The sequence below is a fragment of the Globicephala melas genome, chromosome 5 (assembly GCF_963455315.2).
Source record: "Globicephala melas chromosome 5, mGloMel1.2, whole genome shotgun sequence".
Lineage (NCBI taxonomy): Eukaryota > Metazoa > Chordata > Mammalia > Artiodactyla > Delphinidae > Globicephala > Globicephala melas.
The window spans coordinates 62520142-62547821 of record NC_083318.1 but is presented as its reverse complement, the minus strand read 5'-3'; the positions used below and the strand labels follow the sequence as shown (position 1 = coordinate 62547821).

Genomic DNA, 27680 nt, shown 5'->3' with positions numbered 1-27680 from the left:
TAATGTTAGCCATCATCTTTACAGGCGGGTGCAGATCCAAGGAAATTCAGAAAGTTACCTGGCAGTTCTGTTGCTGTTAGTCTTCACCAATACGTAAGTGGCGGCAATAGAAACAATCAACAGAAATACTCAGAACTGCCAGGGATGCCTGTGGACCTAGTATTAAAATCACAAACCTTGAGAAACTTGTTTTTATTTATACACTGTAATCTACGTAAAAACTCCACTGTTGGGACTTCCCCGGTGGCGCAGTGGTTAAGAATCCGCCAGCCAATGCAGGGAACAGGGGTTCCCAGCCCTGGTCCGGGAAGATCCCACATGCCGCGAAGCAACTAAGCCTGCGTGCCACGACTACTGAGCCCGCGCTCTAGAGCCCTCAAGCCACAACTACTGAGCCCACGTGCCACAACTACTGAAGCCCACGCGCCTAGAGCCCATGCTCCCCAACAAGAGAAGCCACGGCAATGAGAAGCCCTCACACTGCAATGAAGAGTAGCCCCCGCTTGCCACAACTAGAGAAAGCCCGTGCGCAGCAACGAACACCCAACACAGCCATAAATAAATAGATAAATTTATTTAAAAAAAAAAACAGGGCTTCCCTGGTGGCGCAGTGGTTGAGAGTACGCCTGCCGATGCAGGGGACACGGGTTCGTGCCCCGGTCCAGAAAGATCCCACATGCCGCGGAGCGGCTGGGCCCGTGAGTCATGGCCGCTGAGCCTGCGCGTCCGGAGCCTGTGCTCCTCAACAGGAGAGGCCACAACAGTGAGAGGCCCGCGTACCACAAAAAAAAAAAAAAAAAACTCCAGTGTCCCCAGTGAAAGACTAATCAAGAAACCGCACCTCTATAAGCCTGGCCTCATTTTAATATAATGCACATCTGCCTTAATGTTCCAGGACACGTCTAATTTTAAAAAGTGTATCTTAATTTTTCCCTTAACAGATAATCTCTTTGAAATAAAATTCTTCCTTATTTTGGCTTTATTCTTACACCATGAAATTACATGTTCAGTATTCACACACTACTAATGCATCACCCAAGAAAAACAAGTTAATGTTCAGGTAACCACCTGCATCAAGTGACACCCACTCCCTTTCTTCCCTAACAGGTGTTGGGCTGCAGTTTACAAAGGTCAAAGCAGGAATTTGATGTGCAAGTGTTTGCGTGAGGTGTGTGCTCATACGCATTTATGTGTTCTTGAAGGGTCATTCTAAAATCTAATATAAATGCACTTTGGGAGTATGCAGTTCTGTGTATTATCTGTGCCTCTTGTTTATATTTTTAAAATATTTCCTGGTCTAAAATGCAAAGTGTGTTAATGACTTGTCTCTGAACTGAACACCAAACAGCTTCCACAGAAAGCCACTCTTCTAAGCTATAACCCCAAGAAATGAACTTTCAAAGAGTACCTTCATATTCTAAAAGCTCTCACAGAATAACACACTGTCTACAAAAATCAATTACAGGATGCAATTTACAATAGCACAACACCTAGAAAAAATGAAATACAAAAGAACTACACTTTTAAAAATTATGCTGACGGGCTTCCCTGGTGGCGCAGTGGTTGAGAGTCCGCCTGCCAATGCAGGGGACGCGGGTTCGTGCCCCGGTCCGGGAAGATCCCACGTGCCGCGGAGCGGCTGGGCCTGTGAGCCATGGCCGCTGAGCCTGCGCGTCCGGAGCCTGTGCTCCGCGACAGGAGAGGCCGCAGCGGTGAGAGGCCCTCGTACCGCAAAAAAAAAAAAAAAAAAAAAAAATTATGCTGACAACTGACATAACTTTACTGGAAAAACATTTCATAGTTTTTTGTTGTTGTTCTGTAGTTTAAACAAATTTGGAATAACATGATTCAGAACTCAGATCAAGTTATCAACATGTTCATTTTTTACATGAGCTTTTCAAAAGTACTGCCAGTTGCAGAAAGCTGACAATCCTTGATTTCTTTTTTAAGTAAGGCTTTGGCTTGCTGTTTTCACTGTCACCTCTGTAGGCCAATGTAAACAGAAGTCCACCTCACTCCTATAAGTGAAAAGGATCTTATTAAATATGTTTTAGGAAAGTAAATAAAACTATAAAACAGTACTAGCAGTAAAGTTTTCTTAGATTTACCTCTTGATTTTCGAATAAAACAACACAATGAGTCTATTTTTTTCCTCCTTTTGGCCTTGCAGTGTACAACAAAAGGAGACTCAAATCCTCAACCGAGTAATATACACACCCTGAATTACTTTTTAAACTATATAACATTCTTAAATTTTAGCATTATTTATAAAAGCCAATTAGCTATCACTTCAAGCCAGAAAACCTGGGCATTATTAATTTTTCTTCAGTTCAAAACTACCTTATAACAACTCACAACCTGTTTGAAAGTCACTTCACTTTACTACTAGCTATGTGTCAGGGAGTGAAGATTCTGGTGAGGATGGGTAGTGCCCGTCTAGTAACTAGTGTTATCCTGTTTCTGTGTCTCCAGTTTATTACCACTTAAATGATAGGCAAAGCTTTATCTGTCTCATAAATAGGTATTTATAAAAATGTACTTTAACACTCTAAAAGCGCTGCATCATAACTAGAGATACCACCTAACTATTATTTGTAAAGGGTCACAGAACGGCTAACAGGTTCTCCCGTTATGAGTTTATTGCTCAACCAACCTGCCATACACCAAGAGCGAGCTCTGCGAAGGGGCTGGCAAAGAGAGGAGCCCGTGGGGCACGAGGAAGGTGCCCCATTAACCCGCCGACCTGTGGAAGCTTTGAGAGCTGCATCATTCAAAACACACAAACACCTGGTACTCCGGGAGGGTATTATTCTATTACTGCCTTCTCAAACTGATGAGAACTCTAGAAATCCACTCCAATCCCTTCATTTTTGCGATAGCAGAATTGGCCCGGACACGTAACGCTTAGTGATTCTGAAGGCGCCAACGTTCTGAAAATAAACTTTAAGGAAACAGAAAGAACTTACGTTTAAAATTCAGACTCCGTGCTCGCTTCGGCAGCACATGTACTAAAATTCAGACTCCAAAACTTGCCCCTGGAAACCAGCGAGTTAAAAACAAAAGACAGACATCCTCTAAGCGCACCAAGTTCAGCCTTCGGGAATCCTCAGGGCACTATCCCAGACAACCGAGCACAAACCTGTACCCGGGAGGCTGACGCGCGAGGTCCCGCCGCCGAGAAACACCTCGCGGTGAATCCGCGGCGTGAGGGTGGGGGGACTTCGGGAGCCGGAGAAGCCCACCCGCCCTGCGTCGAGCCTCACTCTCCCCACCTGTGAAATGGGCGTGACGTCGCTGGCCCGTTCGCCCCACGGGGAAGAAAGGCTAATGAATGAGAACCACCTGGTGAACGGCCCGGGCCGCCTTGGCCGCTCTCCGGCAGCGGTCCTCAGGCAGCGGGGCGTCCTCGGGCAGCGGGGCGCCCCCGCCGCGGTCGGATTCCCCCCCAAGGCCGCGGGCGCTCTCCGTGCTCCGGACTCCCCGCGGCCCGACGGTTACCAAGGTTCCCCAAGCCGCGCCTGCCCGGACGCCGGCTCCCGGGCCGTCAGCTACCGTAAAGGGCGCCGTCCCGACCCGGCCCCGACGCCGCCTACCTTGGCCACCCAGCTGAACAATGGTGACATCGCGGGCCGGGCGGAGGCTCGTCGCCCGCAGCTCCGGCTCACTCCCGCCGCCGGCCCGAGGGGCGGCGGGCAGCCGGGGTCGGGCTCGGGGCGCGGCGGGGCCCGGGCATGGCTCCCCCCGCAGCGGCAGCGGCGGCGGCGGCGGCGGCGGCGGCGGCGGCGGCGGGCTCCTCCCCGCTCGTCACTGCCCCGAGAGGTCGCGCCCGCAGGGCTGCCCGGCCGAGAAAGGGAAGTGGGTGGGGAGAGTGGGGGAGGGGAGCGGAGGGGAGGGAGCGCGGCCGACCCCGCCCCCACCCCGCCCACCCCCACGCTTGGCTCGCGGCGGGAAGTTGGGACCCGCGGGGGTCGCCCTCCTCCGGGACGCCCCCGGCTGCGCGGCTACTGGGGGAGGAGTCGTAAGCCCTAAGGGCTAGGGACGCGGCTTTCTAGGCCTCTGGGGTCCGTTTCGCCCAACTTTCAGAAAACTAAGAATTACTCTCCTTGAGGTTCGGTAAAAGCCCCAGAGTTGGAGCGAACACAAAGCCCGCCCAGCGTTCCAGGGGTTACTGTCGCCCCCGCAGCGTTTCTTCCTAAACGCTCCGGATTGCTGGTAACAAAAGGGCTAGTGTTCCCCTAACTCCTAATACCTTTATATAATCAAAGGTGGTTTTCTTGGAGCCAGAAAACTCAGCTGTTGAGACTAGAAAAGGGGCGGTGGAAAAAGAACCTTCAGTTCCTGCCAGCTGGGAGGTTTCAGCAACGTGAGTAATGTTGGTTTCACCAGTTTTCTTCTCTCCCAAGGCAAGATGATAAGCAGTGTAGTCAGTTTATAGCTACAGAGGTTAAGCTGAGTTTCGAACTCAGACACCCAAGAGTTGCACTTTGGAAAAATAAAAAAAGGCCAAAGGACACATTAATAACCAATGTGTAAATATATGTGTCATGTGGGAGCCACTCACTGAGTTCCTCAAGCCAAATAGCCACCCTAACCCCATAATTTTGCTTCTTTCCTCTTGTCATATTAATTGTGCCTTATCTTCATGACAGGCCAGTAGGACATTTTAATGAAGTTCCCCAAATGCCTGGCATCTGAGTTAGGTGGGTATATTCGTTATCTATTGCTGCATAACAAATTAGCCCAAAACTATGAAGCTGGAAACAACTGTTTCTGTGGGTCAAAAATCCGGGGAGTATCTTAGCTGGTCCCTCTGACTCAAGGTCTGTTAGCCGGGGCTGCAGTCATCTCAAGACTGGGACTGAAGGACCCACTTTCAAGCTCATGGTTGTTCCCAGGATTCAGTTCCTTGCAGGCTCTTGGACTTAAGGCCTCAGTTTCTTCCTGCAGCATGTGGATCTCCCCGTAGGGCTGCTCACAATATGGCAGCCTGCATCTCCTAGCACAAGTGATCCAAGAAAAAGCACGTGTCCAAGAAGGAAGTCAACGGTTTTATAAACTAATCTCAGAAGTGACATCCCAAGACTTCTGCCACATTCAGTCTAGTCCACACTCAAGGTGAGGGAATTACACAAGGACATAAATACCAAGAGAGGACCATGGTGGAGGGAGGGGTGTCATCTTTTTTTCTCCTCCCAGGTAGGGTACATGGGAACAAGATAAATGATAAAGGCATGGTGAAAGTCAAGAGTGATAGCATTCTAACAAAGCCTACCTGGGTACTCGAAAAGGGCCTTCAGAGCATCTTAGGGAAGTGCTATTCTTTCATTCTTTTCAGCAGTGATGTTCCCAAAAGAAATTAAGAGGTGGAAAATGGGAGTGCATTTGCAGCCATTTAACCAAATCTTTCTCTGTTATCACATTACTTCCCCAAGCAAGCGGAAGAGATAGAGGCTGAGAGCTCCATCAAAGTAAGAGCCTTTATGGCCACTACAGCCTCGCTACTCAAAGTGTGATTCATGGACCAGCTGCCTTGGCATCACCTGGCAATTGTTAGAAGTGCAGACTCTCAGACCCTGCCCTAATATCCCGTCCTACGGAGTCAGAACCTTCATTTTACCATGACTTCAGGTGGCTAGGATATACATAAAGTTTGAAATGCACTAGTATATGAGATCCACTGACACTGGCCTTAAAACAATGTAACAGACCAACAGCCCCTTGAGAGAACAGCTAAAACTGTCCTTCGTCCTTGCGATGGCGTGAACTAGCTCAGCAGAGGGAGACCTGGAGAACTACGGGGAAGCAACACCGTTGTGATGGGAGTGGCTGGGCAGCTGAGGACCAGGCATGATAAGCTGGATGGTTGACAAATGTCATCACACACCATCACTCCAATCCCTAGCCTGAGCTCTACGAAAATGCCCAGGACTGAGAAGCAACTCAGGGGAAAGGATGAGGGGAACCCGAAATGGACTACAGAAACCTGAATTACCTCCAACTGACCGAGATAAACTTTCTACTTCTTCAGCAGGAGGTAAGAAGGCAAAAAAGGAAAATTACATTAAATTTAGAAGGAAAATTGCACTTCTTGCACACACAAAAAAAGGTTAAGACTAAATCCTGAATATGACACTTAAAATATGACAGGTGAAGTAGGGACATCCAGGCTTCATTGTTTTAACCTGGACCCCTGGACTTCCCTGGTGGCACAGTGGTTAAGAATCCTCCTGCCAATGCAGAGGACACGGGTTTGAGCCCTGGTCTGGGAAGATCCCACATGCCGCGGAGCAACTAAGCCCGTGTGCCACAACTACTGAACCTGCGCTCTAGAGCCCGCGAGCCACAACTACAGAGCCCATGTGCCACAACTACTGAAGCCTGTGCGCCTAGAGCCTGTGCTCCACAACAAGAGAAGCCACCGCAATGACCGCAATGAAGAGTAACCCACGCTCGTCGCAATTAGAGAAAACCCGGCGCACAGCAATGAAGACCCAATGCAGCCAAAAATTAATTAATTAATTATTAAATAACTAAACCTGGACCCAATTCTCCATGTATATACACATCAGTGTGGAGTCTCCTGCAGTTTCTGGTTTGCACTTGCCTAAACCTTACATGATTTTAGACTAAGGTCTCCATCTCCATCTGCTCCAGGTCTCCCTGCGTGATCTGGGCAGAATCACTCATTTAATGGGAAAGTAAGAACCTTTCGAGTGGGTGGACTTGATAGTAACGTATGGGGCTCTAACACTAAATATTACATGAAAGTTCTTCATTCCCTGCCAACATGTAGCTTGCCAACAGAAATTCTATTGTAATCTGGAAGTCCATTAAAGGGAAACTTTTACATCAGACAATCTAACAGATCTCACATTCAAAACAATTTTCCTTAACATCTATTTCTCCCATCTGAAAAATGTATCCTTCTCTAAGAAACTGTATATTTCCCCAGGGAAGGACTGTACGTAGAGGGGGCATGGGTAATTTTCAATAGCTCCCCATTGATTCTTTTTCAGCCAGCATCAAGAACGCTTACAGACAGAATAATCATTGCTCAAAGATGCTGATGGCTCCCAGCCCTGATTTTCTATCAGAGTTACCTGTGATGACAAGGTGAGTGGGTGAGGAAGGAGGGCAGATGATATGGCTGCTCTGTGGCAGGGTGGAATGCTCAGAGACCTCAAAGAGCAGGTAGGTCATATAAATGTGTGCAGAGGGCCAGGTGTGAGACAATAAGGAATGAATGAACTGTGGCATCTTGGAGAATGCATGCTCAATTATTAAAACACTCCACCCAGCCAAGCAAAATGTGTGAGCTTGGAGGAGTGTGTATCGTGTGTGTGTGTGTGTGTGTGTGTGTGTGTGTGTGTGTGTGTGAGAGAGAGAGAGAGAGAGAGAGATTCTGATTATCAGCCAGGATTGAGAACCACTTGCATAGTTCTAGATCCCTTGTTTAAAAAAAAAAAAAATAGCTGCTCTGTGGAGAGCAATAGGCCTATCTGAATAGGACTGCAGAGATCTAAATAAGTAGGATCTACAGAAAATCTGAGACTAAGTAACTTTAAAAGGAAGCTTTAATGTCTCACCATCAGTTTTCCTGAGACATTAAAGGAGGACTAAAAAGGGGGGTCAACCCAGGAACTGGAAGAGGTGCTCATCTACTAAGCCTGACCATAACTCCCAAATAAATCTGACACTCCTGCCCTTCTGTGTTCCTCCTTTGAAGAGGAGCAAGGGTCAAGAACAGTAATACCTCCTGAGAGTTCAGGAGATGCTGACAGGCTGCTCTCCACCAACTGAAATGTGGAGGGCGCAGAGGTAGGAAGCATGACCTCACTCTGCAGCCTGTTCCTCCCCACCACAAGACCTGGTTAAAAATAGAGCCATTGTGACACCAACTCCACAAGGAAACTGGACTTGGTTTCAAGTGAATCACAACCACTTGGTAACTAGGATTCTAACAGCAGTTACAATGTGTTTTGTTTTGGCTTTTCTTCCCACATCACCATGCTATTCTGGGACACCAGCTAAGTGTCCTACAATTCAACTCAATTCTGACACTATCTACCTGGAGATTGTATCAGATCCCAAAGAATATGGGCTCAGTCCTACGAGACTGCCCTCCCTCCCAACTTCAGACACCAATCCCAAGTCCAGGGTGTCACCTGTGCCTCTGACCAACTGGTTCCAATGACCCCATCCTTGGGTTCAATTAATTTGCTAGAGTAGCTCACAGAACTCAGGGAAACATTTTACTTACTAGATCACCAGTTTATTATAAAAGGATATAACTCAGGAACAGCAGAATGAAAGATGCACAGGGCAAGTTATGGGGAACAAGGTGCGGCGGGGGGAACATGCTCTTTCTCAAATACCTCTCCTCAAATCCACCTGTTTACCAACCCCAAAGCTCTCCAAACCCCATCCTTTTGGGTTTTTATGGAGGCTTCATACATAGGCATGAGTGATTACATCATTGGCCTTTGGCAATTGAACTCACTCTCCCGCCCCTCTCCCTTCCTCCGAGTTCAGGGGGTGGGACTGAAGGTTTCAACCCTCTAATCACAAGGTTGGTTCCCCTAGCAACCAACCTGCATGCTAAAGAGACCTAGGGGCTTTCCAAAATCAACTGATTAACATAACAAAAGACACCTCCATTGTTCTCTTCGTAGGAAATTCCAAGGGTTTTAGGAGCTCTGTTGGGGGGGGGAGAAAGGGGGACAAAGCCCAAAAATATATTTCCTGTTGTAAATCACGATATCACAGCAACTGGTCAAGAATCTACTCAGTTCGTGAATATTCATTAGCACCTATTGTGTAAAGCAAACACATGTCCTAGCAAGGAATAGCAAAGATGATCATCCCTGAAGCATAGGCACACAGCGTAGCAGGGAAGAGTGAAAAGTGCCAAGAGAAGGGCCCAGGTGAAGCTCCGCCGAGTCCCAAAGGAACGAAAGATAACTTCCGGCGGCAAAGGAAGAGCCGGCATCCTGGCTGGAAGACATCAGGACTTTTACAGATGGAGATGAGGGAGCGGGGTTTCCAGGAAGAAGGACCAGCTGGCGTGAAGGATTGGTGCTCATCTCTGAAAATCAAGCCTTACCAGGACAGATAGAATAGAAATCGAGCTCACATTGCAGAGAGAGCATTTTAGTAAATGGTAGTTTGGGGGTGTGCAGTCATCCTCACTGGCATAAAAATGTTTCCAGAAAAAAAATATATATTTTAATATTTATTTATTTATTTGGTTGCACCAGGTCTTAGTTGTGGCAGGCAGGCTCCTCAGCTGTGTCATGAGAACTCTTAGTTGCGGCACGCACGTGGGATCTAGTTCCCTTACCAAGGTTCGAACCCTGGACCCCTGCATTGGGAGCGCGGAGTCTTATCCACTGCGCCACAAGGGAAGTCCCCAGAAAAAATATTTGCTGAGATACTATCAAATCCAAAAAAGTCATGAAAAAAGTCCCTCTGTATGAATTGAAAACATATGTCTATGAAAACAATTGTAATGAATGTTCACAATAGCATTATTCATAATGGCTAAAAAGTGGAAACAACCCAAATGTCCATCGACTGATGAATGGATAGTGTACCCACACAACAGAATATTATTTGGTCATAAAAAGTGATAAAGTACCAATGCATGCTACAACGTAAATGGACCTTGAAAACATTATGCTAAGAGAAAGAAGCCAGACACAAAATACCATATATTGTATAGTTCCATTTATAAGAAATGTCCAGAATAGACAAATCAAAAGAGACAGAAAGATTCATAGTTTCCAGGGACTGGGGAGCAGGAAACATGGAGAGTGACTGCTAAAGAGTATGAGGTTTCTTTTAGAGGTGATGAAAATATTTTGGAATTAGATAGTGGTTATGTTATGGTTACACAACTTTGTGGATATACTAAACCCCCAAATTTCATGGCATGTGACTTATATCTCAATTTTTAAAATCCCTCTATGTGATGATGGTTTAATGACTTTACATAAATTATCTCCCTAAGCTTGTATAATAATGGAACCCACACTTCAAAGGGCTAGTTTCAGGATTAAATGGGATGCATATAAAGCACTCAGACTGAATCCTTGCACACAGTAGGTGCTTAGGAAATGTTAGCAGATGTTAGCTATAGGAGGAGGAGGAGGACGAGGAGGGGGAGGGGAAGAAGAAGAAGGAGGAGAAGAAGGAGGGGGAGGGGAGGGGGAGGGGAGGAGGATGGGGAGGGGAGGGGAGGGGGAGGGGGAGGAGGAGGAGGAGAAGAAGAAACTTCAGTAGCAGCAGTAGCAGTGATTGTCGTAGGTTAATGATGGGTATGTGTGACGGTTAATCTTCATGTGTCACTAAGGGCTGCCCAGATAGCTGGTCAACATTATTTCTCGTGTGTCTGTGAGGGTGTCTCTGGAAGAGATTAGCATTTGAACTGGTCAACTGAGTAAAGAAGATCACGCTCATCAATGTTTGGTGGACATTATCCCATCCATTGAGGTTCTGAATAGAACAAAAAGGTGGAGGAAGAGAGAAAGCTCTCTCTCTCTCTCTCTCTCTCTGTCTCTCTCTCTCTCTCTCTCGTTCTGCTTGAGCTGAGACCGCCATCTTCTCCTGCCATCAGACATCAGTGCTGCTGGTTCTCAGGCCTTTAGACTCAGACCAGGACTTACACCATCAGCCCTCCCGATTCTCAAGCCTTCAGACTTATACTGAAATACACCACTGGCTTTCCTGGTTCTCCAGCTTGCAGATGGCAGATCATGGGACTTCTTGGTCTCCATAACCACATGAGCTAATTACTATAATAAATCTCCTCTTACATATCTCTCTCTAATATATCCTATTGGTTCTGGTTTTCTGGAGACCCCTAATACAGTATGACTATTGTAAATACAGAAACAGAACAGAAGTGATGCGCTGGAGATCTCAAGTTCATGGCTGGGTTTATAGACAAACAGTTGAGAGCAAAGAAGAGATTGTGCGTTAGCCAAAACTAATTCTGGCACGGGTGGGCCCCCTGACATATCTCAGTATTTTCCTCTCCCTTTTTATGGGTTGCTATGTCTAGCGGTATGACTGTGCTCCATTTGTTACTTTCGTTCTATAAGCCATGCCATGAATCACCCAAGTTTCGCTGGTAAATTCCTGTCATTCCGGGCAGAGACTTGGTGTGCACAAGCATTACTAGCCTGTCACACTTTCAGAGAGTTCAGATATTCCTCACTAAGAAATGGATCCTGCTCATTTCACACTGCTAAGCTCGCTTTTCTCTTCCCCACACATACTGTGTCTCATTACCTGTCTACATCTCTTGCTTTCTCTCAAGCACACACTTGTACTCACATTTTAAATGATGCCAGATTCAAAATGGAATCTTTGGGTGGCAAGACTATTTGAAGACCAACCTGAAAGCAAAGAATGCTCAATAAATTGGTGAATAAGTGAAAGTACAGAGTGGAAAGATACATTTTGTGAAGACTTATTTGGAGGTAGACAGTAAATTCAGGGAATTAGCTGAAGAACACTCTACTTTGATAGAGCTGTGTCAACGTTTAAATTAAGGTCTCTGATGTCATGTTTTGATTTTGTGCATCAAGTTGTAGTTTGTTAGCCAGAGTAACAGTGAACAAATTTCACGAGAACATTTTTAGTGTTCTCAAGCTCCAGCCACCTTCACTACGTTGCAAAATTAAAAGCTGGCTGGGAATTCCCTGGCTGTCCAGTGGTTAGGACTCGGCGCTTTCACTTCCAGGGGCCCAGGTTCAATTCCCTGGTCGGGGAACTAAGGTCCTGCAAGCGGTGAGGAACAGCCAAAAAAAATAAATAAATAAAAACTGGATGAAGCCCAGCTAGAAATCCTGAGAAGTCTCTGCAGTGTAAAAAGGGAGCCATTGATACCCCAATAAAGATGTTAAAAAAAAAAAAAGGGAGCCATTGAACTTGTAACTCTAGAGCTCTAGAGGGAACCAGAGAGTACAAATCCCCCCCAAAATAAAGTTCACACCAGTGAACATTTTGGGGTTGCCATTTTTTCTTTCTGCACTCAGCAGTCTTATTAGAACAGAAATTTACTTTATGACGCAAACTTCTCTCTTCAGTAGAAATAAAAATCAATTCGTTTCACTGTGACATTTCAAAAGCAGCTAAATTAATAGATTTTGCTATTGAAATAGCTGTTCTCATCTCAATATTTTGCTTAATATATACAGTAACTGTGTTCACTTTCTAGCTGGTAAGACATTCCAAAAATAGAAACAGTGTTTCTCTATTTTTAGCTCAGTCTATAAAGTTTAAGCAAATAATCTTTCCAAAGTATTGCACACACATGTTTCAAATTCATGGAAAAACCCAGTGGCAGAGAGCTCATAAAAGAAAACACAGTGAAAATTTGGAGTCAAAAGATTTTTGATATCCTCACCCTGTGTTAAAACTAAACAGAGATGCTTAGCTTTCAACTCAGATATTTTAATTATAATTTATAATAGGAACATGAAAAACACCACTTAGCATAGCACTAATTTCACCAGAAAATAACTTTTTTTTTCCTACACTGAAAGTTATGTTTTTCCTTAAAAAATTAGACTGAAAAATGTCAATTCCTGTTTCCTGGTCAAATCTATTAGTGAATAAAAATCAGACCAAAGCTTCCTTTTCCCCTTCTTTCATACTAAATCATAATTTCCTTTTTTCCCCCAAAAAAGGTGGTTTAGTTTACCCTTGATTAGAGTGATTTCTCACTTCTAAAACAATTTATTTGTTCCATTTCATCCAGTTCTTTAAAGTGTTATGTTTCAATCCAGCAATCGCACTGCTTGTTATTTACCCAACTGAGTTGAAAATTTATGTCCACACAAAAACCTGCACACCGCTGTTTAGAGCATCTTCATTCATGATTACCAAAACTTGGAATAAACCAAGATGTCCTTTAGGAGGTAAATGGATAAATAAACTGTGGTACATAGAAACAATGGAATACGATTCAGTGCTAAGAAGAAATGAGTGACCAAGCCATGAAAAGACATGGAGGAACCTTGAATGTACATTACTAAGTGAAGGAAGTCAATCTGAAAACACGACATACAGCATGATTCCAACTATATATGGCATTCTGGAAAAGGCAGAACTATGGAGACAGTAAAAAGATCAGTGGTTGCCTGCGGTTGGGGGTGGGAGAGAAGGGGTGAGTAGGCAGAGCACAGAGGACTTTTAGGGCAGTGACAGTACTTTGTATGGTATTATAATGATGGATACGTATCCATCATTATGGATGTATGTCTGCATATACATACATTTGTCCAAACCCATACAATGTACGACACCAAGAGTGAATCCTAATGTAAGCTATGGACTTTGGGTGATAATGATGTGTCAGTGAAGGTTTGCCAACTGTTACAAATGTACCATTCTGGTGAGGGATAGGGATGTTGATAATGCGGCAGGCTATGCATTTGGTGGAGGGGGGAGGTTATATGGGAAATACCTTCTGCTCAATTTTGCTGTGAACCTAAAACTGCTCTTTAAAAACCCCTGAAAAAAACCAAGTTTCAAACATCAGTGAAACTCTCTGTCAATGCTCTCAGTATTTTGTGTGTGTGCTTCCGTATTTTGGATCAGAACTGCACAGCAAGCACCCAGAAAGGGGCAGAGTGACTCTTCCATGTCGGATACCTGTGCCTGGTACAGAGCCACACACTCTGCACAGTCATGCAAAACAGTCCGTATGTGTTTCCTCACCAGAGCTTGAGATTCCGACAAAAAGTCCACCGAGCCATGTACACTCACACCTCCCCAAGACGCGTGTGCCTGACTCTGTTCGGCACAACGCTCAGGTGCACCGAACGAGTATACTTTCCAGAAGCTAAGATCCACGTGCTATGTTCTTAGGTCCATGCCCCTCGAAAAACTTTAAGATTAAACAGTCTCTCTGGGCTCACTCTTTAGCAAAGGAATGCATACGTTATAAAATAAACCAGCACCTGCTTCCTGGTCTCTATACACAGCTGGAGAAGGTACGTAACTTATGTTGGCTTTGACAGGAAATGCAAAGGCTGAGAAGATACAAGAAGGAGGAAATGGCTTCTCTTTTCCATTTGTGTTGGAATCACCTTCCGTTTCTTGCTTGTAAGTGGAGAAGCCTGAACACGGCTCTCCTCACCTGGAGTTTTTCAAACATGGTAGAGGTTATGCTCTGAGTGAGGTGAAGATAAATTCAACCTTCAGGTGATGGTCAGAATTTACCTAAAGTGGCCAGATTGATTTGCACCCAGCCCTTTGGAGCCTTTCTGTCTGCGGAGGCAATGTGGCTTCAGAGACAGCCCACGAGGAACAGGGGGCTGGGCGTCCAGGTGGGCACAGCTAACTTCTACTTGCTCACGACTGGCGGCTCATGTTGAATCTCTGGACCTGTTTTCACCTTCTAAATTTTGGAGGTTAGACTCATCTCCAAGGTCCCTTCCAACCTTCCCTCAGGAACGCTATGGAATATGTACTAAATTAAATGCCCATGATGAGTTTGTTCCTGGCAGCCTTAGCTCAGGGTCAAGGTAGAAATGAAACATACCTGCTCCCCAGTCTCAAGGTCTCAAGGGTGCCAACTTGGAACTTTTCCAACCTACAGTTGGTTTCTTGCCTCAGGGGAAAAGATGACAAGAACAAATGCCTACAGTACAGTGGAGGAGGGGTCACCTGCCTCCTGTTTGAGGTACTCCTTCTCCAAGATCGAGGGTCAGGAAGGAACAACATCCACTGAACTCGTGTTACACGCCAAGTGCTTTCATATATTCTCATTAACGCTCACAACTCCAAAGCCATGGGGGCTGGACCTCCCAGAGCCCTGGGGGTCAGACCCGTCCCTGAAAAGCTGTAAGGGCAGAACTTCTGCCCCACTGTGTCCAGAAGGTGGGACCTGTGCCCCAGTGGGGCTGACGGGAAGAGAATCAAGCCAAAGAGGATTATGCTAAAGGCTTAAGGTCTCATGGAGTTTGCCTTGTAGTTTCGACTTACTTGGGCCCTATCACCTTCTTCTCTCTTGATTTCTCTCTTTTGGAATAGTATTGTCTATCCTACGCCTGGCCCACCATTGTACTCCAGAAATACGTAACTTGTTTGATTTCACAGGTTCACAGCTAGAGAGAATTTGCCTCAGGTTGAATCATATCTTGACTCTCACCCATACCTGATTTAGATGATATTTAGATGAGGCTTTGGACTTTAGACTTTTGAGTTGATGGTGGGATGTAATGAATGTATTTTGCATATAAGAAAGACATGAATTTAGGGGGATCAGAGACAGAATGCTATAGAATGAATGTTTGCATCCTCCCAAAATTCCTATGTTAAAACCCAATCCCGGACTTCCCTGGTGGCACAGTGGTTAAGAATCTGCCGGCCAATGCAGGGGGCATGGGTTCCAGCCCTGGTCTGGGAAGACCCCACATTCCGTGGAGCAAGTAAGCCCGTGCGCCACAACTACTGAGCCTGCACTCTAGGGCCTGCAAGCCACAACTAATGAGCCCTCGCGCCACAACTACTGAAGCCTGCAGAGCCCGTGCTCCACAACAAGAGAAGCCACCGCAATGAGAAGCCCGTGCACCACAACAAAGAGGAGCCTCTGCTCACCGCAACTAGAGAAAGCCCGCGCGCAGCAACGAAGACCCAACGCAGCCAAAATTAAATAAATAAATAAATGTATTAAAAAATAAACAATCCCCCAGGGCCTTTGGGGATGATTAGGTCATGAAGGTGAAGCCCTCATGAATGGGATTAATGCCCTTATAAAAGAGACTCCAGAGAGATCTTTCTTCCCTTCCACCACGTGAGGATACAGCAAAAAGACAGCCGTCTATGAACTAGGAAGCCGAATCTGCCAGCACCTTGATCTGGGACTTGCCAGCCTCCAGAACTGTGAGAAATAAATTGCTACCGTTTATAAGCAACCCAGTCTCTGTGTGTGTGTATATATATACATATTTTGTTTTGTACATTTTTGTTATAGCATCTCAAACAGACTAAGACAAGTACTAATAATAGTAATAGAACATGATGTGTATTGAGTGCTTACTGTCTACCCGACACTGCTAACACCAGCAAACCTTTGCATCGCGCTCTTTAGGGATCAGGCATTTGTTCTAAGCATTTACAATGCATGAGGCTGGGACCCGGATTACCCTGTTCAGGATGGGGAAACTGAAGGGGCAAGAACCAGGATTCAGGCTCAAGCACTATGTCAACTTAACCACTTTATTACCCTAAATATCTCAAAACTCTGCTGCAAGCTGTTATTTATTATTTTGCAAGCAAGGAAGCAGAGGTTGAACAATGTAAAATCAATCATTCACCCAAGGTCTTACGTGGGTAGAGCTGAGGCTCTCTGCAATGTCAGGAAAGCAAATGGCCCTAAGCGCTATCCACACAGCTTTGTGCTCTAAGATTTCAGGTATCTAGTCTGGCCAAGAGAGGTTTTCGAGACAGCCACCAGCTTGCAGCCAGCAGCGGGCTCTGTCGGGGCAGAAGTTCTGCCTCTCTCTTAGAGCCAGGGGCTGAGCCAATGCCCGCTAGACTAGATGGATGTGAGCTTGAGATGGCAGCAGATTTTAATGAATCAACAAATGAATAAGAGAGAAAGGGAAGGAAGAAAAGCTAGTTCTCTTTGAGGCTAAGGCAGCAGGGCCCTTCCCAAGCGTCCAGCTGGGCCAGGGGCTAGTAAGAAGGAAGTGAGGCTGCAGCAGGCTCCCCAATGAGGCCACACTGGGGGCTGGCAAGACAGACCCAACCTGAAGCCAGAACAAAGCATGGACTGGGCTGTTGGGTGTTGGGGAGGTGGGAGCAGGGGTCCTCCCTGTGAAAAGCTGGCCTGGCTGATGGGCTGGGGACCCTGACCTCCCAGTGCCCAGGAAATTCAGCTGGATGGGGTATGGCCCCTGCACAGCTTAATGAGAATCTGATTCTTGGATTGGATGTATCAGTGGATCCAGGACAAGGTTTCCTTATGTGAAAAACATCACCGCGCCCTTTCTCTCCAAGGGCCCACAGCTGGCCAAATCCAAGAAAGAGGCACAGGGCTCCTCTGGGCCAACAAATGCTGCTTTACAGTTTTAATCCAACCAGCAGTGATTTCAGGTATCCAACCCTGGCCCACCATGTGCACAGCAATGGAACTTAAGCCACTGAAGTATCTCCATTAATTCGCGATGTCACTTGATAAATATCTATTGCACACATTCACACACCCGTCCCTAGGGATGCTACAGTAAACAAGCCAGGCCCCCCCCCAGGAATGTCATAGGGTCCAGTGGGCCCATACAGCAAGCAAACAGGAAACTGCATGACCAAGTGGGAAGTGCCACTAGAAGGAAAAGAGGAGTTGCTAAGAAAGCATGCAGAGAAGGCATTGGGGGCGGGGGGTGGAGATGGGGAGTGGTCTAAGACTTGCAAGCAGCATATGAGGCTGAAGGGCTTAAGGACACACCCAAAGGCCAAGTAGAAATTACCCACTGAAGGGTCAAAGATGATCACTAATGTACAAAGGAGTAGAATCTGATACTGGACTTTTTTTTTTTTTTTTTTTTTTTTTGCGGTACGCGGGCCTCTCACCGCTGCGGCCCCTCCCGCTGCGGAGCACAGGCTCCGGACGTGCAGGCTGAGCGGCCACGGCTCACGGGCCCAGCCTCTCCGCAGCATGTGGGATCTTCCCGGACCGGGGCACGAACCCGTGTCCCCTGCATCGGCAGGCAGACTCCCAACCACTGCGCCACCAGGGAAGCCCGATACTGGACTTTTTATTACGTATGGCATTCTTGTTTTCTAAGGTTTTCTCCTTAATTATAAAATATTTAAAAAACTTAAACAGAATAATATGACAGATACGCAGGTAGTTACCACTCAGTTTTAACAGTTTTAAATATTTTGCACATATGTCCATTTTTTTAAAAGAAGTAAAGTGTTACTTATAGAGCTCTTCCCCTCCATCCCCTGAGGTAACCACCATCCTGCACTGGGTGTATGTTCCCCCGCCTCTGTTTTTATATATTAACCACATAGGTATCAATCCACAAACAATATAAAGTAGCATTTTGTACTTTTACATTTTTTCCTACATGGTGTCATAGTGTATATATTCTTTTAGAAATTGCTTTTTTATATTCAGTACTGTGTTATTTTAACTGCTGAATGGTATTCAATTGTATTAAGTTGCATGATTATTGCACAATTTAATTATCTCTTCCCTTTTTGATGGAAATTTAGACACCCCCCCTTTTTTTTTTGCCATAGCAGCAACATCCTTATACTTGTCTCTTCATGCACACGTCCATGATGTATCCCTAGAAATGGAATTGCTGGGTTAAGGGTATTCACATCTCCGGCTGTACGCACATGGCCACATTCTGCTGCCACTGGGCCAATTTATACTCCCACCTGCATGCTTATGATCCTGTTTCCTCACATCCTCACCAATCCTGATGTTACCAAGCTCTTAAATTTCGCTGATCTACAGTGTGATATGTTATTTTTCTCACTTTAATCTGCCTTTCCTGGGACTTCCCTGGTGGCGCAGTGGTTAAGAATCCGCCTGCCAATGCAGGGGACATGGGTTTGATCCCTGGTCCGGGAAGATCCCACATGCCGCGGAGCAACTAAGCGCCACAATTACTGAGCCCCCGTGCCTAGACCCTGTGCTCCACAAAAAGAGAAGCCACCGCAATGAGAAGCACGCACACCGCAACGAAGAGTAGCTCCCATTCACCGCAACTAGAGAAAGCCCGTGCGCAGCAATGAAGACCCAATGCACCCAAAAATAAAAATAAAATAAAATAAATTAATTAATTAAAAAGTCTGCCTTTCCCTGGTTGCTAGTGAGTTGCCCATCTTTTCATATGTCAAATGGCTATTCAAGTTCCCTCCTCTGTAAATTGCCTATTCACATTGTCAGGCCATTTTTCTACTGGGTTGTCTTTTTTAAAAAATTGATTTGTAGAAATCCACTATATATTCTGGATATTAATTCTTACCAATTGTTCTTTGACTTAACAATTATTTAAAAGCAATACTATTAAGACAATCAGTTAAAAGATGAGTGTAGTCTCTTAAATATGCACACCTTCAACCAAATGCTTTTTTATTGACTTTAGCAGAGGACCTGGCTTGTATTTTCTTAATGGTTTCATATTCCAAGGCCAAGGGCAGCATATGCAAACAGACGTCTGAAAAGAAGAGTTCATGTTCATTGCCGAAGAGATACCTACACTAAATGGTTAATTACTGTCCTGGAGATGTTAAAGACCCTCAGAGAAGCTGCAAGCCCTGTGCTGACGACAGACATACTTTAAATCAAAGACCAGGTTATCACTGGATTTAGGGTGATTTTTAAAACATTTTCATTTCTATTCAGTTTTTTGTTCAACTTGCTTTACTTCAGTTTAGAATTTGACTTTTTATCATTCCTCATAATAATCCTGAAAAAAATCAAAATAATAACCAAAAATTATCACAACTATTAACATCCTCATAACGAAATCCACAGACTGGAAAGTTATCATCCTGTTAAACCTCTTTATTTACAGGTGATGAAACTGAGGTCTGAGAGGCTAAGAAATTTATTCATTCATTCATTGAACAAATATTTATTCAGCTTCTACTGTAACAAATATCATTTAGGTGCTTACTGTGTATTAAGCTAAGAATTTCATTTGAATTTAGATATTAAACATTTAAACATCTAAACATTTAAACAGAATTTAGGCACATTTAGTGTCTCTAAAGACAGTTTTAAGAGGTAAAATTTTGGAAGTTACATAGCTTGCACAAAGTCCATGGCCCGTCAGTGGAGGAGGTGGGGTTAAGACCCAGGGATTCTGACGCCAGCAATACTTCCAGTCTTGTCATAGGATATGCCTGTGGTGCTTGGCCTGAGTTTGAAACACAGAGATATGAAAGCTGCAGGAGAACAGGGACCTGGCATTCACACAATAACATGTCCTCTTTCATAGATGAAACCCAGTTCTGGTGAAGGTGGCAATGGATAGGCAGGAGCTTATGCCCATACCTAATAGAAACTCATCTTTGCGTGGCACACTGACCCAAGACAAAGATTACTTACATAGAGAACCCCCCAAGAGGGTCAGCTCCTGGGAAAGAGTAAGTACTTAGTCTTCATGGTGAACCAACCAGACACGGTCTCTGCCCTCATAGGGTTCACAATCTAGTAGAGAAGACAGGCAATAAGCAAATAAGGAAACCAGCGAAATGTGTAATTACACAGTATGGCTAAGTGCCATGAAGGAAGGGAACAAGGTAATGTGGGAGAGAAAGGCTCGTGGGCAAGGGACTTACTTGAGAATGTGTAGTCAATAGGCCTCTATTAACACTAACACTGAGACCCAAATGAGTCAGCCATGGCACAAGTTAGGAGAAAAGCTTGTGCAAAGGAAGGAAAAAAGTATCTCTGTGGGTAGAGCAGAGAGGGTCAGGTAGAAAATGGCTCAAGACAAAGGCAAGTGACAGATTTCTCAAGGCCTTGAAGGCTATGGTAAGGTGCTGTACTTTTTTTTTAAATTTTATTTATTTATGGCTGTGTTGGGTCTTCGTTTCTGTGCAAGGGCTTTCTCTAGTTGCGGCAAGTGGGGGCCACTCTTCATCGCGGTGCGCGGGCCTCTCACTATCGCGGCCTCTCTTGTTGCGGAGCACAGGCTCCACACTCGCAGGCTCAGTAATTGTGGCTCATGGGCCTAGTTGCTCCGCGGCATGTGGGATCTTCCCAGACCAGGGCTCGAACCCATGTCCCCTGCATTGGCAGGCAGATTCTCAACCACTGCACCACCAGGGAAGCCCCTGTACTTTTTTCTAAATGTCATGGGGAACTATTGGTGGGTTAGGTAGTGGAGTTACATGATTGAATTCTTTACTCAGTCATTCTGACCATTAAATAGAGAAAGGAATACTGGAGTCAGAGGTGGGAACAAGAGACCAGTTCTCCAGTTAGGAGGCCATTGTGATGGTGGCTTGGATCAGGATAGTGACAGTGAGAATTAGGTAGAAGCAGATGGACTCAAGACATATTTTGGAAACAGAACCAACAGGACTCACAAACAGATGGAAGGTAGAGTATGAGTGAGAGAGAATGATCAAGGATGACCTTTAGATTCAAAGAAATGTGAATAAAGAACCACTTATAATTATTTTTCAAACATTTTATGATCTGTCTAGAATTTTTAAACTTAACAAACCTCCAGGGAGAAACGTGAGGGGGAGACAAGGTCACAAAATTATGACTCTTCTATAAGGAACAGTGTGGCAGTCTAGGACTGAGACTTTGTATCTCTTCTGGAGGTCAACTCTTGAGCATCCTTTGCTTGGGAAGGAATCTGGACCCTTGGCCTCTGGCTGCCTCATATGGTTCTTAAGCAGCCGTATCTAGCCGGCGTTTCGTGAAATAAGATGCTCAGAGACATAACTATCACCCACTTCAGTAGCAGCAGCAAAACTACTAACACATACAATAAATACCAATTCCTGATTTAGAAAGCTCACTAAATCCTGGAATTCAGCCATCACGGAGCAACTCCTCAAGCCTCGCAGGTGATCTAGATTGACATCAGACATCTACGAAAACTTTGTACAGAATCCAAGACACGGGCATAAAACTGCTTTAAGTTATAAGACGTTAGAAGCAAGATGAGAGTTCATGAATGTCATTTAACCATGCGGACATTTTAAGATAATCAATGTTAGTCCAACTGCAAATGGCTATTTTTTCAGCATTCCACTTCACTCTCAGTCTTCTCTTGATTATCTCCTTTGGCTTCTAGGACCTCCTTAAGGCTTCTATCTTGTTCCTGTAGGACTGGAAAGAGACGATGTGGGAAGCTCTTGACCTGACCCCGGCCTTTTCTCCTTTATCCTTTGCTACTTCCTGTATGCTGATTTCTCTGCGGGAGCAAATCTTGTTCACACATCCCCCAGAGTAGGAGCCTCAGTATGGAAGGAGGGTAGAACAAGGCGACGGTTCCGGAGAATAAGAAGGAACGTGACCCACTTTATATTTAAGTAGAATGTTAATTATCGCAGAAATTGTTGTCGTAATAACTAACTTACATGCCTAGAGCATGATCTGGGAGCCACGTGACCTCGTGCAAAGAGGGAAGCCCCAAGTCAGATAGAGCTGGGCGGGGTCTCAGCACACAGCGTACTGTGAGCCTGGAGACTTGGGCCAGTTTACTTAACATCCAAGCCCTATTTCCACAACCATAAAATGGAGCTAATGCCCATCGTTCAGGCATTTGAAATGATCAAAAGCACTTAGGAGGGCAAGCAATAAACAAACAGCAACATTTATAGCATTTCCTAATTTTGGATACACGGTTTCACTTCTTACTAACCTTGAGTAGATTCAAGTCTTCCTTTTTTTTTTTTCAAGTCTTCCATTTTTGACTAAAGCAGCATCCCAACGTTCTTCCAACTGTGAGGTGCCAAATTATTTTTCACCCTGACTTCTCTCTTTTGCCAACTCTGATCTATTGGGAGCAGAAATCTAGCACTTAGTGGTGAATAGAGTTACAAGGCCCTGTCTGGGCTCAGCGGTGATGTCATAGGTAATGAGGTCTGGCATGGGCACAGGACACAGGAGGGTGGTACTGACTGCATCCATTTGCCAACCCTCCTCCAACCCAGTCCAGCCTCTTGATTCACAGCAGCAAGGGGTCACTTCTGTTACTTAGTCCTAGAGATAAGTTGAAGGCAGTTTTGCAGGGAGTTCTTCCAGTTCAATAATAAATATGCTTATTTTCCAGTGCATTCCAGGAATCTCTGACCCATGTCCATGTGCAAAAACATACCTGTTTCTTTGCATAAGGCCCATCTCAAATACAAAGGCCATTCAAAGATATTAACAGAACTCTTACTTCTAACCCGAGACAACTAGCTAGGAAATGACAGAGCCATGACTTGGACCTGGTATGTATCGAGTAATTAGCCACATGCAGCATTGAACTTGAGGTCAGGCAGTGAATATATATATGTGAAATGCCAGGTGGAAGGCAACAGGGAGTGGGGACGCTGGGGAACACAGTGTACATGCAGGCATTCAGCTGGAATTGCTTTGCTTCAAACACTATGGTTGACAAATTTTAAAAGTCTGCAGCCCACCTGTCTGCAACCTTTTACCATTATACCCTTAACAGAAACTATTGCTACTGCTTTCATTCAAAGTGTTTTGATGCATTCATTTTAAAAAAACGAATAGCCTTAAAATGGTTCTCTGAATTTGGGCAGAATAAAGTAAAAGATGTAGTATAAGTGTCCTAAAGAAGTGATAAACTGGTGAGGTCTAGAGGTGTGAGAGCAAATCCAATCCAGGAAAGCTTTCTGGAAGAGGTGGTATTTGAGCTAGGAGAGATGGAATAAGTGCTTTACTTAAGTAAAGAAAGAAAAAACTGTCAGGTAAAAGAAACAGAGGTGAGCAAAAAGAGGAAAGCTTGACTATGTCATAAAAATAAACAGTCCTATTTTGTTGGAGAAGAGAACACAAAACCTTGGAATTAGAGGGAAAAGTGTGAAAAATCATCTGAGACCAGATGGGCAAGGCCCTTGACCACCAAGCTAAGGAGTTTGGCATTTATTGGCTGGGAATGGGAGCTAGACAGGCCAGAAAGCTTTGGAGATAAAATAGCCTTATCAGAGAATGGGGTTTCTAGGAGATAAATCTGCCTCTTTTAATTTTACAGACTGTTTCTTAAGCATACTTTTTTCCTAGACAACTTCAATCTGAAAAATATGTCATTCTTCTTAGCATATGTTTTTAAAAGTAAACTTGGTCACCATAAATGTATATGAGAAAAGGAAGCATAAAAACTAGCAACAAATAAAGCAAATGTGGCCATCTGTTTCTGTGGCTCTAAGTAGTGATCAGCAAAAATTGCATTTTAAAAAACATAGAACTACAGCTGAAATCGTATTTTCCAGTGTAGGTTTCCACCGGTGACTACTTATAATTTTATTTGTATGGCATTTTCAACACAATATACCATCTCCAGCACATCATGAAAAACTATCATCTATTGCCTTATAAATGCAAGAAATGAAAATGGCAGGAAAAGAGGAAGGGAGGGGAGGAGGAAAATGATACGTGGCTTGTCGGGAAATGGAAATCAAATGTCAGAATTGACCTTTTCAAAGTAATGACGAAGAAAAAGAAACATCAAACAATCTGTTCTGAACTTTTATGAAAAAGTAGTGTAGGATTAAAACAAAATGGAGTTTGGAGTCAGAAAAGCTGTGTTGGAATCTCAACTGTTTCCCTTTTTTATTACATTCTTGTGGTGAGATAAATTTCCTCCTTTCTAAAATGATGATTTTATTTTTTACTTTATCCCTCACTGGTTGTGAGGTATAAAAGTGTCACACAATATCATGGATCATATGTTTTCATCTCTTTCCTTCCTTTGGAAAGGAAGGGATATGCCTGCCATATTGTGCTGCTGCTGTGATATTACACAAACTCAACAGCTAAGTTCTCCCAACCTACAAAGGGAGTCTAAACGTCCCTTTGGTCAGCTTGGGCCTGCAGGCAAGGGGAGGGAGGGAGCGATGCAGCTAACCCCAAGGACCAGGTAACAATATCCTTTACGTTTCACTGTGACAGGTATCAAGTGACCTCTCTGGGGGAATTCATTACTGTACTTCCCTTTTCTCTAGATTAATATTAAAACTAGTTGACCCCCTTGAGCACACCGTATGAGGCCAAGGGGGAAAGGCACAGAAGGGAGGTACAGGGAAAAAACATTTGGAGATTTCAAATGTGTTAAAGTAAAGCACAACGAGGATAATGTGCTGGAAATTCATTCATTTATCGCAAATATTTAGTGAGCACCTATTTGGGCCAGATACTGGGTAGGCTATGAGGATATATCCGTTAACAAACAAAAAAGTCCCTGCCCTCAACAAAACTTACATCCTAGTGAAGAAAGAAACAATGAACAAAACAATAAATGCCTATTCACTTTTTTCCTATTTTACTTTTTACAACTTCTTAAACTTATCAGATTACATATGGCTCTTAAATTTCTTGTGCTTTACAGTATTTTTCAAATAAATAAAAATTAAAACAGAGTTAAAGGGACTTCCCTGGTGGCTCAGTGGTTAAGAATCCGCCTGCCAATGCACGGGACACGGGTTCAAGCCCTGGTCCAGGAAGATCCCACGTGCCACGGAGCAACTAAGCCCGTGTACCACAACTACTGAGCCTGAGCTCTAGAGCCCGCGAGCCACAACTACTGAAGCCCGCATGCCTAGAGTCTGTGCTCCACAACAAGAAAAGCCACCACAGTGAGAAGCCTGCGCACCACAACGAAGAGCAGCCCCTGCTTACCACAACTAGAGAAAGCCCACGCGCAGCAAGGAAGACCCAATGCAGCCAAAAATAAATAAATAAATTTATAAAAAAAAAAAAAAAACCAACAGACTCCCAGGTGATGCTGCTGTCCAAGGACCACATTTTTAGAGAAATGAGGATGTAAGCCACTACAAACTGGACATTCCATTACTTTCAGCTGAACTCATCCTTACTGCCTACTGTCCCTCCCCACATACCAGGCTAATCACACTAACCATCCGAACTTCTCAATGCATAGGACCAACCTCTTGGGGCTGCCTCATGCTCAACCTTTTTTTTTTTTAAGTGGTTTTTATTTATTTATTTGGCCACGCTGCATGTCATGCAGGATCTTAGTTCCCCGATTAGGGATCGAACCTGTGCCCCCTGCAATGGAAGCGTAGAGTCTTAACCACTGGACCACCAGGGAAGTCCCTCAACCTTTTCTTGAAGGAGCTTCTGTAGATTTTACCACTATTCCACACATCAACCTGAGTCACTTTTCTCACTCATTAACTTATTTGCACTTACTCCCATATATGTTTCTCTAGGATGTTTTATTCAAGTCGTTCTTTTTTTTTTAACATCTTTATTGGAGTATAATTGCCTTACAATGGTGTATTAGTTTCTGCCTTATAACAAAGTGAATCAGTTATACATACACACATGTTCCCATATCTCTTCCCTCTTGCGTCTCCCTCCCTCCCACCCTCCTTTTCCCACCCCTCTAGGTGGTCACAAAGCACCAAGCGGATCTCCCTGTGCCATGCGGCTGCTTCCCACCAGCTATCTGTTTTACGTTTGGTAGTGTATATATGTCCATGCCACTCTCTCCCTTTGTCAGAGCTTACCCTCCCCCCTCCGCATATCCTCAAGTCCACTCTCTAGTAAGTCTGTGTCTTTATTCCCGTCTTGCCCCTAGGTTCTTGATGACCTTTTTTTTTCTTCTTAGATTCCATATATATGTGTTAGCATACGGTATTTGTTTTTCTCTTTCTGACTTACTTCACTCTGTATGACAGACTCCAGGTCCATCCACCTCATTACAAATAACTCAATTTTGTTTCTTTTTATGGCTGAGTAATAGTCCATTGTATATATGTGCCACATCTTCTTTATCTATTCATCTGATGATGGACACTTAGGTTGCTTCCATGTCCTGCCTATTGTAAATAGAGCTGCAATGAACATTTTGGTACATGACTCTTTTTGAATTATGGTTTTCTCAGGGTATATGCCCAGTAGTGGGATTGCTGGGTCATATAGTAGTTCTATTTTTAGTTTTTTCAGGAACCTCCATACTGTTCTCCATAGTGGCTGTATCAATTTACATTCCCACCAACAGTTCAAGAGTGTTCCCTTTTCTCCACACCCTCTCCAGTATTTATGCTTCTAGATTTTTTGATGATGGCCATTCTGACTAGTGTGAGATGATATCTCATTGTAGTTTTGATTTGCATCTCTCTAATGATTAATGATGCTGAGCATTCTTTCATGCGTTTGTTGGCAGTCTGTATATCTTCTTTGGAGAAATGTCTATTTAGGTCTTCTGCCCATTTTTGGATTGGGTTGTTTGTTTTTTTGATATTTCAAGTCATTCTTAAACAATTACAGCAACATGTTTAACAGCCAAAATGATTTTGAAAGACTTGAAATTTAATTGCAAAATTATTGAATTCCCTAGTAGATTTTATATATTATATTATAGTTGTGTTCCATTTCAGTAATGTGAAATTAAAAACTACCTAAACAGTGTTCTTTGCCAGTAATGACATGCATGTGCCTCTCCTTGATTAAGCCTTAATTGCACATGGCACTTTGACACATTTTTTATAAAGCTTGATATTAACATGTATCAGCTTAAAACTTAGCTCATAAGACTCATTCACGCTCACTCTCAGGTTATAAGATTACACCATCCCTCTCTTATCTCTTCAAGAAATTCCTACCTGATTCTATTTCATCAATTAACAATGTGCTTCTCATATCACATTGTATTTCCATGTATTTTTAAAAATATTACTCTGAAATTTAGCATTCATACTTTTCAGCCCAAACTTGCCAGAAAAGGCACTCAATTATCGGATTTGAATGCAAGCTATGTCGAGTGCCAGGGTAGGAGGGGGATGGAGGAGATGAGTGTGGGCGATAAGTCCCTGCAGCTGTCACAGACTGCACATCAATCAGCACATCATCAAATGCGTTGACTGCTTTGATTTCCACCGTAAATGAGCACAATTTAGCTGTGGCCCCAATCAACCCAACACCATCGCAAAATCTGTGCAAACAACGAGGATATAAGGGAAAACTGAAAAACCAGGAC

At 44.2% G+C, this 27680-nt stretch overlaps 1 protein-coding gene across 6 annotated transcripts in view; it reads right to left on the bottom strand.

Annotated features, from left to right (window-relative positions):
- Nucleotides 1-27680, bottom strand: part of TBC1D1 (TBC1 domain family member 1) — a 231539-nt gene that overhangs the window by 139235 nt on the left and 64624 nt on the right. The window contains exon 1 of one of the 6 annotated variants that reach the window (XM_030881029.3): nt 3594-3709. The exons of the other annotated variants lie outside the window; for them this stretch is intronic. Within the exon in view, the coding sequence (XP_030736889.1) occupies nt 3594-3623 (30 nt within the window). The 5' untranslated portion in view covers nt 3624-3709. Of the gene's footprint in view, nt 1-3593; nt 3710-27680 lie in introns of those variants that run through there. 6 annotated transcript variants of the gene reach the window in all.